Here is an 18,655-nt window from a genome sequence, read left to right on the forward strand (position 1 = left end):
GTTCTTTGAAAGAAATTTGGAACAGAAAAACTCACTTGATGAAAAAATAAAGGTCTGAATTTTCACGGCCCCCTATGCAAATCCTAAAAACCCTACTTTTTGAAACCCAATCGGCCTCAAATTTTAACTGCTGACTCCTTGTACCGTTGATCACGCAAGGAGAGAAATCGCGAGATTCCTGCGGTAACCCAAAGCGGTTCAATGTGCCTTTTAACACAAACTATTTCGGGTGCTTCTCTGAAAAAAAAACATTCTTACCAGTGTCAAAGTGTCTATCAAAAAATCACTCTAACGCGAAGAATTCAAATTCGTTGTCTCTCAATCTCGAGGTATTAACGCTGACCATGACCATTTTTTGCGAGGGAAAAGTGCAGAAAGATTTAAATTTTCTCTGATTTGTTTCTACCATTGTGATCATAAGGAAATTGTTAAAATTTTATTTGGAAACAGCAAATGCCACATCTAAAGGTCAAGCAAAGGTACTCATGGGATAAAACGGACAGGTTTTCATAACTGGGAAAAACAGCAGTCATATACTTCCAGGAAACATGAATTTTGTTCAATCCTGAAATTACCGAACCTAGTAAACACGGAACTCCGGTCATCTTGAACAAACCTTCACTTAAGATATGCTACAACTCGTGACCACCTTATTTGCTCACTATGGTGACTCTGAGGAAGTCACTGATTCAATCTAGGACAATTCGAGAGCCGCGCAACCGGAATTTCGGAGATGCGAGTCAGAGTTTTCAATTGACATTGGCAGAGTCATATAATTTTGTTTGAAACACGAGATAAATCTGGCATTGTATATTAAACAAGCACGTGTACTTAATAAAATGTTGAAAGTCAGGAATACCAGAAGTTAAAATGCCTTTACTTCCTATATACGTAGTCAGAAATTGACTTCCGTTAACTTTCGTCATTCTAAATTGTGCATCTTTTGTGTTTCAATCAAGGTTACGTGACTATGCAGCAGCGTGATTCAAAATTCTGACTCAACATTTACAACAACATTGCGGTTTTCCATAATCGCCAGAAGTTTTCAGTGACTTCAGGCAGAGTCACGTAATCTATACATCTGTCTCACTACATCTGTCAATTTTAAAATCGGAGCGTGCGTTTATTCAATTAAAAAAAACGCGTACTGGATTTCAAAATCGGTATGGGTGACTTCAGCGTTCAATCCGTTTACTCCAAGAGCGCTGTTGTAACTCGAAAGCTCTGGACAACAAGCGTAGAATTCGTATTCGTTCCCTGAAACATAAAAAAACAAAATAGTTAAAATTTTTGAAGGATCAACGCTTGATTAAAGCCATTTTTCTTGGGTTCTGTTGAAGTTCAGGTCTTGATAGCCAATAATATTTTATAGAAACCATGCCTGGGACGTATCGTTCCCGTTACAGCCCTCGCCCCCACAACATAGTGGTCTGATAATGTTCTAACCCTTCTCCACGATCATAAACATACCATAATCGGGGCTAAAACTCGCTGGATTTTTTTCGTGGGGGCTTTTGGTTTTCTCTTAAAGGTTTGTTAATGAATATAACCACATGGTTGTGTAACCACATGTTAATGAGTACTACCACGCGTTATTTATTCTTCTCAAAATTTTCTCCTAAAAAATGTTTTCTGTAAAATATTTCGGATTTTCGCCAGACATCGTTTACCTTTTTGGAGATTTTTTTAACCCGACCCTTGAGAAGAAGTGACTAACTAGAATCCTCGTCAAGGGAATACTGGATACTTGTATTTGACTGAAAGTAGAATGCCAGAAGGAGGACTCCCAGTGCGGCTATGATGATGGGGAATAGGTAAGTGGAGAACGTTCTGCGTGTTTGATTTAGAAGGTGAAACCAGAGGAGCACACGGATATGATAAACGTTGATGCCAGACATGGAAGAAACACTTTTGCCACGATTGCTTCGATGTAAAAGTTTCACATAATTTTCTACTCCGCAATAAATAATTTTGAACTACAATTAAAAGAATTCAATTCTCGACAACAACTAAACGAAATTAAATTTCGACTACGATTGAAATAATTTAAATCTTTACTAGAACCAAATGAAGTTTTAATCTCAAACATGATTGAAAGAATATAACGACCCCCTGATTACCCCCAAACTGATGAAAGAGTAGGGAGGTAATTGTTTATGGGGGGCATAGCGATTGGGGGAATTTTTAGAATTTAGCCCCCACAAAAAATACCCCCCCCCCCCAAAAAGATGTAAGATTTGGAGGGGGGGGGGGGGGGGGGGTGGTAATTTTTATGGTAAAACGATGTAAGATTAGGGGGCAATATGGGTAATGGGGGAATTTTTAGATTTTAACCCCCCAAAAGATAACCCCCGAAAAGATGTAAAGTCAGTGGGTTATTTATTTTTTTGGGGTAAGATGGGGGGTCTAATAGGGGTTAAGGGGTTAATGGAGGATGGGGTAAATTCATATAGATGGACCGTTAAGAAATGGGCATAAGCATTGATGGCATAGAGGCTCAGGAGAACCGGCTGAGGGTGCAGAGGTTGCGATTTCAAGACTGCCAGTCTGCGAACAGTGGGGGCTAAAACAATGTATAAGCTAGGGCTTCCAAGGGGCATAATTACCCCCTTACTCTTGCATCATTTTAACTACCCCCCCCCCCCCTTGCCCCTCAAAATTATATGAGAGTTTTGAGGGGAATTGGCACGATTAGCCCCTAATTCCCACGATTAGCCCCTAATGTTACATCTTTTTTGGGGTATAAATTCGACACGGGGACTGGACTACTATAGCCCTAGATGAGATCCAACGGAAACACAGCCCTGGGCCGAAGATACCGATGAAAGTGCGTGCCCCACCAAAATGGGATGTGAAAAGGTTCCTCATTTCAGATTTATCCAATTCGACCTGTTGCATCTTTTGTCTTTGTAATACTGTAGTTTTTAATTGGTTATCTGTGGAATAAGAATCAACCTCGAACATGCCGGACTGTTAATGATGACCATTCTATGAGCAAAAGGAAAGAAACATCGAATATTGTATGGCTCCATTTTGTAATTTTGCTGATAGTTTGTACATTTGTGTCTTCATTCAAAAGAAAATGGTTAAATTGAGCGATAGTTGCAGTAAAAGAAACTTTTGCAACCAATTTAAAAAGATGCTAATTTGTATCAGCTCTAATGAAAATTAAACAACAAAATTCTCTTCAATTCCAACTAAAATGAAAAACATGCTTCTGAATGAAACCAGGCTTGCGATTAATTTCTGCACAGTTATTCATATTGGTTTTATTTTAATTCTGTCCGTATCTTTTACTTGGTGAAAATCTGAAGTAAGTCTATAATAATCACAAGAAAAGTATAAGAGAGAATATAGAAGTTTCAAATAAAATTGTTCAAAAATAATACAGTAGATTATTTGAAAACTGTTAGTCTTTTCAAAAAACAAACCAGTTAGAGAAACAAAACTCAGAATAATTGCTAATTGCTAAACATGCAGGTTTTTGTGTACACATAAAAATGATGCATTTAAGCTGATTATTGAAAACAGCAGTGCACAATTCGATATTAGAAAATTAGATTTTTGGCAAAATGTCAAAAAAATTACAGTACACCACGCAACACTCAATTAACGAGAGAGAACTTTTGAACAATTCAGACAGCTTCAAATTAAAACCAAGAGTGTTTTAGGTGAGATTAAAATAGAAGCATAAATGGGTAAACACTCATATTTTGAAAATCTCAAAATGGTCGGTAAGACAATTTGAGAGAGAAAATTTAAACTTCTTCATATATGTCACCTTTCTGATTAATTTAGAACAAAAGGAACCAAACTGGAAGATGACTGATATTGTCCGAGGTTTAGACGTCGACTGAGGATATGAGAGGACTTCAGAATTTCAGTGCCGGGATGGGTCCAATTATGACTTAAAAGAAGAACTACACGCCCGGACCGTACACTAAGAGACTTTCAGCGCTGAAATAGGACAAATCAATTGTTCCCAGTCCTGAATCATTGTGAGTGAAGTGTAAATGAGAAAATCCTTCTGTGTAGCAGAATGGCAGGCTGATAAATTACTGCGAAGACTGATTTTCAATGTGTATCTGTCTGCATTGAATGATTTATTAACGTGTTGATCTCTGCAAAGAATGATTTATTAACGTGCCAGTCTCTGCGAAAAATGATTTATTAACGTGCTGATCTCTGCAAAGAATGATTTATTAACGTGTTGATCTCTGCAAAGAATGATTTACTAACGTGTTGATCTCTGCAAAGAATGATTAACTAACGTGTTGATCTCTGCAAAGAACGATTTATTACGTATTGACCTCTGCAATAAACAAGAAGATGAATTAGGTCGAAACAAGTCGAAGAACCCCACTGACGAAGTCAAAGAACACCCCCCCTCCCCCCAACCGAAGTCAGAACCCCCCTGACTTCGGGTGGGGGGTGGGGTTCTTCGACTTCGGTCGATAAACAAGTAGATTGAATTAGTCGTTAAACCAATTCTTCAATTTAGGCCAATACTTCAAAAAGTACCAATTTGAAAATTTCGAATATCGCATAACCAGATGTTAAAATTTACGTTTCGTGCCTTTACATTGGAATGCGCTGGGCTATTTTAAAAGTGTAAATTTGACGAAAATTATGTGTTGTGGAAGCACAGTCACCAGATCGAGCCTTCTGATTAGATAGTCGACTTCCAACTTTCTTACTGGCAACTGTGAGATTCACAGAAATTAGGACGTTGAAGGGGCGTGGAACAATTGAGTTATTTGTAGTTGCCACGAAATCCCTCGAATTTTGTTGCCAGAAACATATCGGTTCTATGCTTCGAAATAGTTATCGGATGCAGTCAAAAGCTCAACTGGTAGAATATCTGATTTTTAAAGAGGAAATTTTTTCACACGAGGCAAGCTTCATTTTACAGTTGGTTTGTCAGTTCAAAAGTAATATTGCACTGCGAATCCGATTCTGGAGAAACTTATTTGATGGTTAATTTTGGTAAAACCCAGCTAATTGACATAATCGCTTTAGCCAAAAAACGAGAACTTTTCCAGCTGATCATAGAGTCTCTTAATACTTTTGATTGATGTATTGACAGCGCTAAAATGTGCTGACAGTAATAATAAAATTAGACGGGATTTGACTGATTGAAAGAACTAGTGAATAAAGAATGTATGCGTTAATGATGCTGTCTTAATGAATAATAATATCTCTACAGATGTTTAGTGCTTAGATTAATGTGGTTGATGAAAACGTACTCTATTCGGTGTAATTAATGGTCGTCAACTCCATCCTATCTGCTGCACCACGAGGGCATTCCAATTAAGTATTCAAGTGGAATGAACTGGATTGGTGATTCAACAGAATAGGGGGGAGAATACAGCTTCTAATTGGTTGAATTAAGTACAACAAATAATCCGCACCCCCCCCCCCCCCCCGGACTCCCCACCGCCTCCCCCAAATCAGCCATATTATTCGATGGTTGATGATGATCGTTGATGATGATGATGATCGCTCTTTATGATGATGATGGTCGTTTGATTCGGTGTCATCTGACATCCAAGTAATAAAAGAGGGAAGTTGTTGAAGCGAACCTCACTTTTCGTCGAACTGGTGCCTGTTTCTAGCAGACCTGAAACCGTCAATCAAGATCGCAACAAAGGTATATTCAATTGGGAACATATCAGTAACAAATATTGAATTAAATCTCGTATTTCAGATATTTTTGTGGTTCGAAGATTTTGAACCCGGCAACTACAGGAAACTGATCACGAAGAGGAAGAAAGTGTTAGCTGTTCTTATTCTTTTTGTTTAATGAAAAAGAAAACGCCAAGTGCCCGCACAAAAACATGCATAAATGTATTTTTTAATAGCGGCCTCAGGTTCTCAGCCGATACCCTGGCAAATTCGAGCGCAGTTTAAGGAAATCAATTCTAATTTTGAGTGACGAGACTAACAAAACCTCTTTGAAAACATTGTTTTACTGTGATAAATCTCTAGGTGCTGATCTATTGGAATACTGAATAAACGCTGCAATTATCTTTTGATGAAGGTTTTCCGGCAGATTTTTGCTACACTGTAATCTTAAAGCGTGCCGCGTAAAAGCAGTTTTAAAACAATTTAAACAACCAAAGTGCGTTAAGGTGGGTGAAAAATGACTATCAATATATCTGCTGTATTAGATATCTCAAATGTCCGACGCCGTTTTGCTATCATCAGGCTTCGTCCCGCTTTGAGGTCAATCAAGCACAATTGTATCTTATGTCGTAAGCGTAGTGCAGACACAGTGAAGCCAATGATGGCGGATCTACCAGTCGAGCGTCTGTCCTATGGTAATCCACCTTTCTCCAACTCAGGGATAGACAACTTCAGACCGTTCTATGTCGCCGTCAAGCGTTCAACTGAGAAGCGCTGGGGGTTCGTTTTCACGTACCTTACAACTCGAGCGCTCCACATTGAAGTCGTAAATTCTATGGATACCACCTCTTGTGTTATGGGCATAGAAAGATTCATCGCACGAAGAGGGACACCGCAAGTTCTATGGTCAGGCAATGGAACAAACTTTACTGGTGCGGTGAAAGAGTTGTCAGCTTGCTTTAAAGCTTTGAACCAACGTGCGATTGCCAGCAAAATGTCACAGAAAGGTATTAAGTGGCACTTTAACCCTCCATCTTCCCCCCATCATGGTGGTTCGTGGGAACCCATGGTACTGAGTGTCAAACGGACATTCTACGCTGTACTCGGTAACCGCCGGTTGACTGATGAGGTGCTCCAAACAACATTCTGTCTAGTTGAAATGACGCTCAACAACCGGCCGCTCACTTCTGTAAGCAATGATCCATCAGAAATGGACGCAATTACTCCAAATCTTTTCCTTCTCGGGTTCCGTCCTAGTATGCTCCCTTCATTAGTTGAAAGTGACGATTTTGATCACAGAAAGCGTTACGTCCGGGCGCAATCAAATGCCGACTCAATTTGGAAACGATGGTTGGATGAGTACGTACCGGCTTTGAGTCGTCGTAGTAAATGGTCAAAATCCGCTTCAGATGAGCTAAAAACAGGAGATCTGGTATGGCTCACCGAAGACTCATCTCCCAGAGGCCATTTTCCTCTAGGACGTATCGAAAAACTTCGCTTTGGTGACGACGGCTTTGTTCGTTCCGCCGAAATAAGAACTAAGTCCCGTAACTATGTTAGACCCGTTGTAAAATTGATTCCAGTTTTTGGTACACCACTTTTGGGGCCGGAGGATGTTGTGAAAACAAATAAATGTAAGCGAGAAATGTAAGCAAGAGGTGTATGCAGCGACAAAAGTAAGTGAGTATATTTAAATTGTATGCGTAACAAAACAAGTAACCATAGCAGAGTTAGTATAGCACTGTACTCTCAATCTATGGACCGGTGGTTCGAGCCCCCACCATGTCGAACCTTAGGAAGCAAACTCCGTATTCTAATACATGTGCCTTGAGCAACGAACCGTTTGAGAGCGGTTTTAAGCTAAACTAGCCCAATTTAGACTAAGATGACTTAGATATAAATTTCTTAGACTAACAACACGCATTGAATGGTTTAACTCTAAGGCCAAAGCAATGCCAAATTACGTCACACATGAGCTGAATTGACCTTTATTGGCTCACAAAAGGCTAACAGGTCTTGTCTAGCCTTTTTGCCGCCAGTGTTACTTTAGATATCTTATGTATACGTTCGAGGAGGTTTGTTATGTGTGATCGAATAAGAGCTTATCGTTGAAAATACGTATTGTTATCTTGAATAAAGATTGTTCTATGACCGTTTTTCTGTAGTTCCAGTCTTAGACGTTATCTAGCTCGAATATTTTGGTCCGCAGACACGGAAGTAATCGGGTAGGGGATTACATCGTCCGCTTTACGTCAACTTCTGGCGCACAGAGGCTGGGTCAGTGACCGCTATCGGAACTTTTGAGACACAGAGGCTGGGTCAGTGACTACTATTGGAACTTCTGGTGCACAGAGGCTGGGTCAGTGATTACTATTGGAACTTCTGGCGCAGAGAGGCTGGGTCAGTGACCGCTATCGGCACTTTTGAGACACAGAGGCTGGGTCAGTGACTACTATTGGAACTTTTGGCGCACAGAGGCTGGGTCAGTGATTACTATTCGAACTATTGGCGCACAGCGGCTGGGTCAGTGACTACTATTGGTACTTTTGGCGCACAGAGGCTGGGTCAGTGACTACCATTGGAACTCTTGGCGCACAGAGGCTGGGTCAGTGACTACTATTGAAACTTCTGGCGCACAGAGGCTGGGTCAGTGACTACTATTGGAACTTCTGGTGCACAGAGGCTTGGTCAGTGACTACCACTGGAACTTCGGGCACACAGAGGCTGGGTCAGTGACTACTATTGGCACTTCTGGCGCAGACAGGCTGGGTCAGTGACTACTATTGGAACTTCTGGTGCACAGAGGCTGGGTCAGTGATTACTATTGGAACTTCTGGCACACAGAGGCTGGGTCAGTGACTTTTATTGGTACTTCTGGTGCACAGAGCCCGGGTGAGTGACTGCTATTGGTCTTGTGGCGAACAGAAGCTGGGTCAGTGACTGTTTTTGGTCTTCTGGCACACAGAGGATTGGTCATTCGTTTAGACAGTGTCATCTGTGGCAGGGAAGTGTGGAAAAACTGTAAGACAAAACTTTAGTCTTCAAAGTAAATTCTATCTCTATTTGGTGCTTCTTATATTGACACTGGCGGCAGACCTCAACTTAGACAAAAGTAACTGAAAAAGTTATTGAGTGCTCAATTAGCCGAATAACTTCGGGTGCTCAATTAGCCGAAAAACTTGGGTGCTCAATTAGCCGAATAACTTGGGTACTCAATTAGTCGAATAACTTTGGGTGCTCAATTAGCCGAATAACTTTGGTCGATCAATTAGCCGAATAACTTTGGTGCTCAATTAGCCGAATAACTTTGGGTGCTCAATAAGCCGAATAACTTGGGTGCTCAATTAGCCGAATAACTTTGGGTGCTCAATTAGCCGAATAACTTTGGGTGCTCAATTAGCCGAATAACTTGGGTGCTCAATTAGCCGAATAACTTTGGGTGCTCAATTAGCCGAATAACTTTGGTCGATCAATTAGCCGAATAACTTGGGTGCTCAATTAGCCGAATAACTTTGGGTGCTCAATAAGCCGAATAACTTGGGTGCTCAATTAGCCGAATAACTTTGGGTGCTCAATTAGCCGAATAATTTGAGTGCTCAATTAGCCGAATAACTTTGATTGCTCAATTAGCCGAATAACTTTGGGTGCTCAATTAGCCGAATAACTTTGGTTAATCGATTAGCCGAATAACTTGGTTGATCAATTAGCCGAATAACTTTGTTGCTCAATTAGCCGAATAACTTTGGGTGCTCAATTAGCCGAATAACTTTGGGTGCTCAATTAGCCGAATAACTTTGGGTGCTCAATTAGCCGAATAAATTTGGTTGCTCAATTAGCCGAATAACTTGGGTGCTCAATTAGCCGAATAACTTTGGGCGCTCAATTAGCCGATTAACTTCCGATGCTCAATTAGCCGAATAACTTGGGTGCTCAATTAGCCGAATAACTTGGGTGCTCAATTAGCCGAATAACTTTGGGCGCTCAATTAGCCGAATAACTTTGGTCGATCAATTAGCCGAATAACTTGGGTGCTCAATTAGCCGAATAACTTTGGGTGCTAAATTAGCCGAATAACTTTGATTGCTCAATTAGCCGAATAACTTGGGTGCTCAATTAGCCGAATAACTTCGGGTGCTCAATAAGCCGAATAACTTGTGTGCTCAATTAGCCCAATAACTTTGGGTGCTGAATTAGCCGAATAAGTTTGGTCGATCAATTAGCCGAATAACTTGGGTGCTCAATTAGCCGAATAACTTTGGTCGATCAATTAGCCGAATAACTTTGGTGCTCAATTAGCCGAATAACTTTGGGTGCTCAATAAGCCGAATAACTTGGGTGCTCAATTAGCCGAATAACTTTGGGTGCTCAATTAGCCGAATAACTTTGGGTGCTCAATTAGCCGAATAACTTGGGTGCTCAATTAGCCGAATAACTTTGGGTGCTCAATTAGCCGAATAACTTTGGTCGATCAATTAGCCGAATAACTTGGGTGCTCAATTAGCCGAATAACTTTGGGTGCTCAATAAGCCGAATAACTTGGGTGCTCAATTAGCCGAATAACTTTGGGTGCTCAATTAGCCGAATAATTTGAGTGCTCAATTAGCCGAATAACTTTGATTGCTCAATTAGCCGAATAACTTTGGGTGCTCAATTAGCCGAATAACTTTGGTTAATCAATTAGCCGAATAACTTTGGTGCTCAATTAGCCGAATAATTTGAGTGCTCAATTAGCCGAATAACTTTGATTGCTCAATTAGCCGAATAACTTTGGGTGCTCAATTAGCCGAATAACTTGGGTGCTCAATTAGCCGAATAACTTCGGGTGCTCAATAAGCCGAATAACTTGTGTGCTCAATTAGCCCAATAACTTTGGGTGCTGAATTAGCCGAATAAGTTTGGTCGATCAATTAGCCGAATAACTTGGGTGCTCAATTAGCCGAATAACTTTGGTCGATCAATTAGCCGAATAACTTTGGTGCTCAATTAGCCGAATAACTTTGGGTGCTCAATAAGCCGAATAACTTGGGTGCTCAATTAGCCGAATAACTTTGGGTGCTCAATTAGCCGAATAACTTTGGGTGCTCAATTAGCCGAATAACTTGGGTGCTCAATTAGCCGAATAACTTTGGGTGCTCAATTAGCCGAATAACTTTGGTCGATCAATTAGCCGAATAACTTGGGTGCTCAATTAGCCGAATAACTTTGGGTGCTCAATAAGCCGAATAACTTGGGTGCTCAATTAGCCGAATAACTTTGGGTGCTCAATTAGCCGAATAATTTGAGTGCTCAATTAGCCGAATAACTTTGATTGCTCAATTAGCCGAATAACTTTGGGTGCTCAATTAGCCGAATAACTTTGGTTAATCAATTAGCCGAATAACTTGGTTGATCAATTAGCCGAATAACTTTGTTGCTCAATTAGCCGAATAACTTTGGGTGCTCAATTAGCCGAATAACTTTGGGTGCTCAATTAGCCGAATAACTTTGGGTGCTCAATTAGCCGAATAAATTTGGTTGCTCAATTAGCCGAATAACTTGGGTGCTCAATTAGCCGAATAACTTTGGGCGCTCAATTAGCCGATTAACTTCCGATGCTCAATTAGCCGAATAACTTGGGTGCTCAATTAGCCGAATAACTTGGGTGCTCAATTAGCCGAATAACTTTGGGCGCTCAATTAGCCGAATAACTTTGGTCGATCAATTAGCCGAATAACTTGGGTGCTCAATTAGCCGAATAACTTTGGGTGCTAAATTAGCCGAATAACTTTGATTGCTCAATTAGCCGAATAACTTGGGTGCTCAATTAGCCGAATAACTTCGGGTGCTCAATAAGCCGAATAACTTGTGTGCTCAATTAGCCCAATAACTTTGGGTGCTGAATTAGCCGAATAAGATTGGTCGATCAATTAGCCGAATAACTTGGGTGCTCAATTAGCCGAATAACTTTGGGTGCTCAATTAGCCGAATAACTTTGGGTGCTCAATAGGCCGAATAACTTGGGTGCTCAATTAGCCGAATAACTTTGGGTGCTCAATTAGCCGAATAACTTTGGTCGATCAATTAGCCGAATAACTTGGGAGCTCAATTAGCCGAATAACTTTGGGTGCTCAATAAGCCGAATAACTTGGGTGCTAATTTAGCCGAATAACTTTGGGTGCTCAATTAGTCGAATAACTTTGGATGCTCAATTAGCCGAATAACTTTGATTGCTCAATTAGCCGAATAACTTTGGGTGCTCAATTAGCCGAATAACCTTGGTTGATCAATTAGCCGAATAACTTGGGTGCTCAATTAGCCGAATAACTTTGGGTGCTCAATTAGCCGAATGATTTTGGGTGCTCAATTAGCCGAATAACTTTGGGTGCTCAATTAGCCGAATAACTTTGGTTGCTCCGTTAGCCGAATAATTTGGGTGCTCAATTAGCCGAATAACTTTGGGCGCTCAATTAGCCGATTAACTTCGGGTGCTCAATTAGCCGAATAACTTGGGTGCTCAATTAGCCGAATAACTTGGGTGCTCAATTAGCCGAATAAATTTGGGCGCTCAATTAACCGAATAACTTTGGTCGATCAATTAGCCGAATAACTTGGGTGCTCAATTAGCCGAATAACTTTGGGTGCTCAATAAGCCGAATAACTTGGGTGCTGAATTAGCCGAATAACTTTGGGTGCTCAATTAGCCGAATAACTTTGGGTGCTCAATAAGCCGAATAACTTTGATTGCTCAATTAGCCGAATAACTTTGCGTGCTAAATTAGCCGAATAACTTTGGTTGATCAATTAGCCGAATAACTTGGGTGCTCAATTAGCCGAATAATTTTGGGTGCTCAATTAGCCGAATAACTTTGGGTGCTCAATTAGCCGAATAACTTTGGTTGCTCCGTTAGCCGAATAACTTGGGTGCTCAATTAGCCGAATAAATTTGGGCGCTCAATTAGCCGATTAACTTCGGGTGCTCAATTAGCCGAATAACTTGGGTGCTCAACTAGCCGAATAACTTGGGTGCTCAATTAGCCGAATAACTTTGGGCGCTCAATTAACCGAATAACTTTGGTCGATCAATTAGCCGAATAACTTGGGTGCTCAATTAGCCGAATAACTTTGGGTGCTCAATAAGCCGAATAACTTTGGGTGCTCAATTAGCAGAATAACTTTGGGTGCTCAATTAGCCGAATAAGATTGGTCGATCAATTAGCCGAATAACTTGGGTGCTCAATTAGCCGAATAACTTTGGGTGCTCAATTAGCCGAATAACTTTGGGTGCTCAATAGGCCGAATAACTTGGGTGCTCAATTAGCCGAATAACTTTGGGTGCTCAATTAGCCGAATAACTTTGGTCGATCAATTAGCCGAATAACTTGGGAGCTCAATTAGCCGAATAACTTTGGGTGCTCAATAAGCCGAATAACTTGGGTGCTAATTTAGCCGAATAACTTTGGGTGCTCAATTAGTCGAATAACTTTGGATGCTCAATTAGCCGAATAACTTTGATTGCTCAATTAGCCGAATAACTTTGGGTGCTCAATTAGCCGAATAACCTTGGTTGATCAATTAGCCGAATAACTTGGGTGCTCAATTAGCCGAATAACTTTGGGTGCTCAATTAGCCGAATGATTTTGGGTGCTCAATTAGCCGAATAACTTTGGGTGCTCAATTAGCCGAATAACTTTGGTTGCTCCGTTAGCCGAATAATTTGGGTGCTCAATTAGCCGAATAACTTTGGGCGCTCAATTAGCCGATTAACTTCGGGTGCTCAATTAGCCGAATAACTTGGGTGCTCAATTAGCCGAATAACTTGGGTGCTCAATTAGCCGAATAAATTTGGGCGCTCAATTAACCGAATAACTTTGGTCGATCAATTAGCCGAATAACTTGGGTGCTCAATTAGCCGAATAACTTTGGGTGCTCAATAAGCCGAATAACTTGGGTGCTGAATTAGCCGAATAACTTTGGGTGCTCAATTAGCCGAATAACTTTGGGTGCTCAATAAGCCGAATAACTTTGATTGCTCAATTAGCCGAATAACTTTGCGTGCTAAATTAGCCGAATAACTTTGGTTGATCAATTAGCCGAATAACTTGGGTGCTCAATTAGCCGAATAATTTTGGGTGCTCAATTAGCCGAATAACTTTGGGTGCTCAATTAGCCGAATAACTTTGGTTGCTCCGTTAGCCGAATAACTTGGGTGCTCAATTAGCCGAATAAATTTGGGCGCTCAATTAGCCGATTAACTTCGGGTGCTCAATTAGCCGAATAACTTGGGTGCTCAACTAGCCGAATAACTTGGGTGCTCAATTAGCCGAATAACTTTGGGCGCTCAATTAACCGAATAACTTTGGTCGATCAATTAGCCGAATAACTTGGGTGCTCAATTAGCCGAATAACTTTGGGTGCTCAATAAGCCGAATAACTTTGGGTGCTCAATTAGCCGAATAACTTTGGGTGCTCAATTAGCCGAATAACTTTGGGTGCTCAATAAGCCGATTAACTTTGATTGCTCAATTAGCCGAATAACTTTGCGTGCTAAATTAACCGAATAACTTTGGTTGATCAATTAGCCGAATAACTTGGGTGCTCAATTAGCCGAATAACTTTGGGTGCTCAATTAGCCGAATAACTTTGGGTGCTCAATTAGCCGAATAACTTTGGGTGCTCAATAAGCCGATTAACTTTGATTGCTCAATTAGCCGAATAACTTTGCGTGCTAAATTAACCGAATAACTTTGGTTGATCAATTAGCCGAATAACTTGGGTGCTCAATTAGCCGAATAACTTTGGGTGCTCAATTAGCCGAATAACTTGAGTGCTCAATTAGCCGAATAACTTGGGTGCTCAATTAGCCGAATAACTTTGGGTGCTCAATTAGCCGAATAACTTTGGTCGATCAATTAGCCGAATAACTTGGGTGCTCAATTAGCCGAATAACTTTGGTTGCTCAATTAGCCGAATAACTTGGGTGCTCAATTAGCCGAATAACATTAGGCGCTCAATTAGCCGAAAAATCTCCTAGTGTTCAATTAGCCGAGAAATTTCCTAGTGTTCAATTAGCCGAAAATTTTCCTTGTGTTCAATTAGCCGAAAAGGAACCCCCAGCGCTTCTCAGCTGAACGCTTGACGGCGACATAGAACAGTCCGAAGTAGTCTATCCCTGAGTTGGAGAAAGGTGGATTACCATAGGACAGACGCTCGACTGGTAGATCCGCCATCATTGGCTTCACTGTGTCTGCACTACGCTTACGACATAAGATACAATTGTGCTTGATTGACCTCAAAGCGGGACGAAGCCTGATGATAGCAAAACGGCGCTGGATGAAAGCTCGTAAGAATTCAACACCTTCGTGGTGGTTTTCCAGGTGTGCCTTCAAAAGAAACAATTTTACTGCAGGATGACGGCTATCTAAATTAATGGGGTGTTTGAGATCATAGTCCGCCTCGATCAAACGTTTCAATCGGCCGGTTGATCTAATCAAGGCATTTGGGCCAATGAGGGGCGAGAATGGTGCGATGCGAACCTTCTTGTTAATTTGTTTACCATCAAAAAGAAGTTTTTGTTCAACTGGGAATGATTCCAACTGCATGAGAAACTGAAGCTTAGCCTCAGCAACTCGAAGTTCATCAGGATTGCAAATATTGCGGTCTGGTGTACGATATGAAGCATGTTTGGGGAGTATACGGAGGAGATAGGCTGTATTTCGAACTAGTTTGTTGAAAGAACTGTACCTATCAAAGTCAAATATTTTCTCAGGTTGCATTGTATTGCCGGCAAACGCCATTTGTGGCTCAGTTACATCCTTTTGTGAATTGTGCAAGAATTGTTTTGTTTGAAGGCTATCTCTTTTGCTTGTACTGGGTTGAAAAGGGAAGTGAGAAGTCAAGAAAAAGCTTGGCCCTTATAGCCAACTGCTTGTTCTTAAGTTTTCAGCTGACATGCCTCTTGTTCCAGCATCTGCTGGGTTGTCTGCAAATGGCACATGGAACCATTGATCAACAGTTGTTGACTCTAGAATTTCAGAAACTCTGTTAGCAACAAATATAGGTTGCTTGTCAAGTGAACCCAGCCACTGCAGGACAGTGTTGCTATCAGTCCTCATAAAGACTCTGCTCAAAGGAATTGTTAGGGCTTTAATTATGTCAACTTTCAATCGTGTCGCCAAGAGGGCGGCCTGTAACTCTAGTTTAGGAACTGTTAAGCACTTCATGGGGGCAACCCTCGCTTTCCCTAGAACAAAAGCAATTTCAGAGCGTCCACTACTTCCTGATTTTACTCTGACCCTGAAGCAACTGAGCTAAAAATATCCTGAAAGCTGTCTACGAAAACGTGGAGCTCCAGTTGATCAAAAACCCCGGAGAAGAAAATTCTAGGGATAGTTAAGTTGCATAAGTTAGGCAGATCTGAACTCCAGATTTTGAACCTATTCATCATTTCAATGGGCAGGGTGTTGTCCCAGTTTTGGCCACTCAGTCTCCAAATGTCCTTCAACAATAGTCGAGCAGTAATCGTGAGTGACGCGACCAACCCAATGGGGTCGAAGATTTTTGCTACTAAGCTAAAGACTAAGCGTTGCGTGACTTTGTTGCTTTCGTTACACTTCGTGCCTCGACTAACGACTAAGGTATCCTTTCGATGGTCCCATTTTAGACCCAGAACATATGAAGAACCTTCTTCATCAGAAACTGAGATCACTTTAGGTTTGCATAAATGATCATTGTTTTCGATTTCATCCAGTAAGTGTGGTGTGTTACTTATAAATTTTGTTAGCTTGAATCCTCCTAACTTCAATAACTCAACTAACTTCTTGGACCTACTTAGTGCTTCGTGTGGTGTTTCTAGAGAATCCAAATAGTCGTCCATATAATATGTATCTAATACAGCTTGCGCAGCATCGGGGAACTTACGAATGTTGTCTTTTGCTGTTTTCTGAAGCGCAAAGTTCGCGCAAGTTGGCGAATCCTTCGCACCGAATATATGTCGGCTGTATTGGTATACCATCACTTCTGATGATGGGTCTGGTCCGCCGACCCGGACACGAACCAGGGTCCAAGAAGTTAGTTGAGTTATTGAAGTTAGGAGGATTCAAGCTAACAAAAATTATAAGTAACACACCACACTTACTGGATGAAATTGAAAGCAATGATCATTTATGCCAACCTAAAGTGATCATAGTTTCTGATGAAGAAGCTTAGTCGTTAGTCGAGGCACGAAGTGCGACGAAAGCAACAAAGTCACGCAACGCTTAGTCCTCAGCTTAGTAGCAAAAGTCTTCGACCCCATTGGGTTGGTCGCGCCATTCACGGTTACTGTTCGACTATTGTTGAAGGATATTTGGAGACTGAGTGGCCAAAACTGGGACAACATCCTGCCCATTGAAATGATGAATAGGTTCAAAGTCTGGAGTTCAGATGTGCCTAAATTATGCAACTTAACTATCCCTAGAAGTTTCTTCTCCGCGGCTTTTGATCAACTGGAGCTCCACGTTTTCGTAGACAGCTCTCAGGATGTTTTTAGCTCAGTTGCCTTCCTCAGGGCCAGAGTAAAATCAGGAAGTAGTGGACGCAATGAAATTGCTTTTGTTCTAGGGAAAGCGAGGGTTGCCCCCATGAAGTGCTTAACAGTTCCTAAACTAGAGTTACAGGCCGCCCTCTTGGCGACACGATTGAAAGTTGACATAATTAAAGTCCTAACATCTCCTTTGAGCAGAGTCTTTATGTGGACTGATAGCACTACTGTCCTGCAGGGCCTGGGTTCACTTGACAAGCAACCTATATTTGTTACTAACAGAGTTTCCGAAATTCTAGAGTCAACAACTGTTGATCAATGGTTCCATGTGCCAACTGCAGACAACCCAGCAGATGCTGGAACAAGAAGCATGTCAGCTGAAAACTTAAGAACAATCAGTTGGCTAACAGGGCCAAGCATTTTGCTGACTTCTCACTTCCTTTTTCATCCCAGCACAAGCATAAGAGATAGCCTTCAAACAAAACCATCCTTGCACAATTCACAAAAGGGTGTAACTGAGCCAAAAATGGCGTTTGCCGGCAATACAATGCAACCTGAGAAATTTTTTGAATTTGATAGGTACAGTTCTTTCAACAAACCAGTTCGAAAGACAGCCTATCTCCTCCGTATACTCCCCAAACATGCTTCATAGCGTACACCAGACCGCAATTTTTGCAATCCTGATGAACTTCGAGTAGCTGAGGCTAAGCTTCAGTTTCTCATGCAGTTGGAATCTTTCCCAGTTGAACAAAAACTTATTTTTGATGGTAAACAAATTGACAAGAAGAGTCGCATCGCACCATTCTCGCCCTTCATTGGCCCAAATGCCTTGGTTAGATCAACCGGCTGATTGAAACGTTTGATCGAGGCGGACTATGACCTCAAACAACCCATTATTTTAGATAGCCGTCATCCTGCAGTAAAATTGTTTCTTTTGAAGGCGCACCTGGAAAACCACCACGAAGGTGTTGAATTCTTACGAGCTTTCATCCAGCGCCGTTTTACTATCATTAGGTTTCGTCCCGCTTTGAGGTCAGTAAAACACAATTGTATCTTATGTCGTAAGCGTAGTGCAGACACAGTGAAGCCAATGATGGCGGATCTACCAGTCGAGCGTCTGTCCTATGATCAAATGCCGACTCAATTTGGAAACGATGGTTGGATGAGTACATACCGGCTCTGAATCCTCGCAGTAAATGGTCAAAATCCGCTTCAGATGAGCTTAAATCAGGAAATCTGGTATGGCTCGCCGAAGACTCATCTCCCCGAGGCCATTTTCCTCTAGGACATATCGAAAAACTTCGCTTTGGTGACGAAGGCTTTGCCCGTTCCGCCGAAATTAGGACTAAGTCCGGTAACTATGTCAGACCCGTTGTAGAATTGGTTCCAGGTTTTGGTACACCATTTTTGGGGCGGGAGGATGTTGTGAAAACAAATAAATGTAAGTGAGAAATGTAACCGAGAATTGTATGCAGCGACAAAAGTAAGTGAGTATATTTAAATTGTATTCGTAACAAAATAAGTAACCATAGC

The 18,655-nt window shown here is 41.3% G+C and overlaps 4 protein-coding genes across 4 annotated transcripts in view; 1 reads left to right on the plus strand and 3 right to left on the minus strand.

Moving 5' to 3' along the window:
• Window positions 1-2,063, minus strand: part of LOC142338138 (phospholipid-transporting ATPase ABCA3-like) — a 52,069-nt gene extending 50,006 nt beyond the window's left edge. The window contains exons 1-2 of the mRNA XM_075387772.1: window positions 1,718-2,063; window positions 1,149-1,257 (exon numbers count right to left, since the gene is read on the minus strand). Coding sequence (XP_075243887.1) covers window positions 1,149-1,257; window positions 1,718-1,898 — 290 coding nt within the window. The 5' untranslated portion in view covers window positions 1,899-2,063. The remainder of the gene's footprint in view (window positions 1-1,148; window positions 1,258-1,717) is intronic.
• A 4,079-nt stretch (window positions 2,064-6,142) lies between these two features.
• On the plus strand, window positions 6,143-7,276 carry LOC142338139 (uncharacterized). The gene has a single exon (XM_075387773.1). The coding sequence runs from the start codon at window positions 6,143-6,145 to the stop codon at window positions 7,274-7,276; it is 1,134 nt and encodes a 377-aa protein (XP_075243888.1).
• Window positions 7,277-14,696: 7,420 nt separating this feature from the next.
• Window positions 14,697-15,398, minus strand: LOC142338140 (uncharacterized). Its single transcript, XM_075387775.1, has one exon. It carries the CDS (start codon window positions 15,396-15,398, stop codon window positions 14,697-14,699), a length of 702 nt encoding a protein of 233 aa, XP_075243890.1.
• A 117-nt stretch (window positions 15,399-15,515) lies between these two features.
• Window positions 15,516-16,615, minus strand: LOC142338141 (uncharacterized). The gene is made up of 2 exons (XM_075387776.1): window positions 16,432-16,615; window positions 15,516-15,844 (listed from the first exon to the last, which is right to left on the minus strand). Exons 1-2 carry the CDS (start codon window positions 16,613-16,615, stop codon window positions 15,516-15,518), a joined length of 513 nt encoding a protein of 170 aa, XP_075243891.1.
• Between the last annotated feature and the right edge of the window lie 2,040 nt (window positions 16,616-18,655).

This window comes from Convolutriloba macropyga, chromosome 4, assembly GCF_964194025.1.
Source record: "Convolutriloba macropyga chromosome 4, txConMacr16.3, whole genome shotgun sequence".
Taxonomy (NCBI): Eukaryota; Metazoa; Xenacoelomorpha; order Acoela; family Convolutidae; genus Convolutriloba; species Convolutriloba macropyga.

Bases quoted from the DNA above. Each gene is read 5' to 3' on its own strand.
- LOC142338139 (XM_075387773.1), top strand. From the start codon at position 6,143: ATGACTATCAATATATCTGCTGTATTAGATATCTCAAATGTCCGACGC.
- LOC142338140 (XM_075387775.1), bottom strand. From the start codon at position 15,398: ATGGCGTTTGCCGGCAATACAATGCAACCTGAGAAAATATTTGACTTT.
- LOC142338141 (XM_075387776.1), bottom strand. From the start codon at position 16,615: ATGGTATACCAATACAGCCGACATATATTCGGTGCGAAGGATTCGCCA. The intron at 15,845-16,431 runs GTAGGTCCAAGA...CTTTTGTTCTAG, and splicing joins AACACCACACGAAGCACTAA to GGAAAGCGAGGGTTGCCCCC.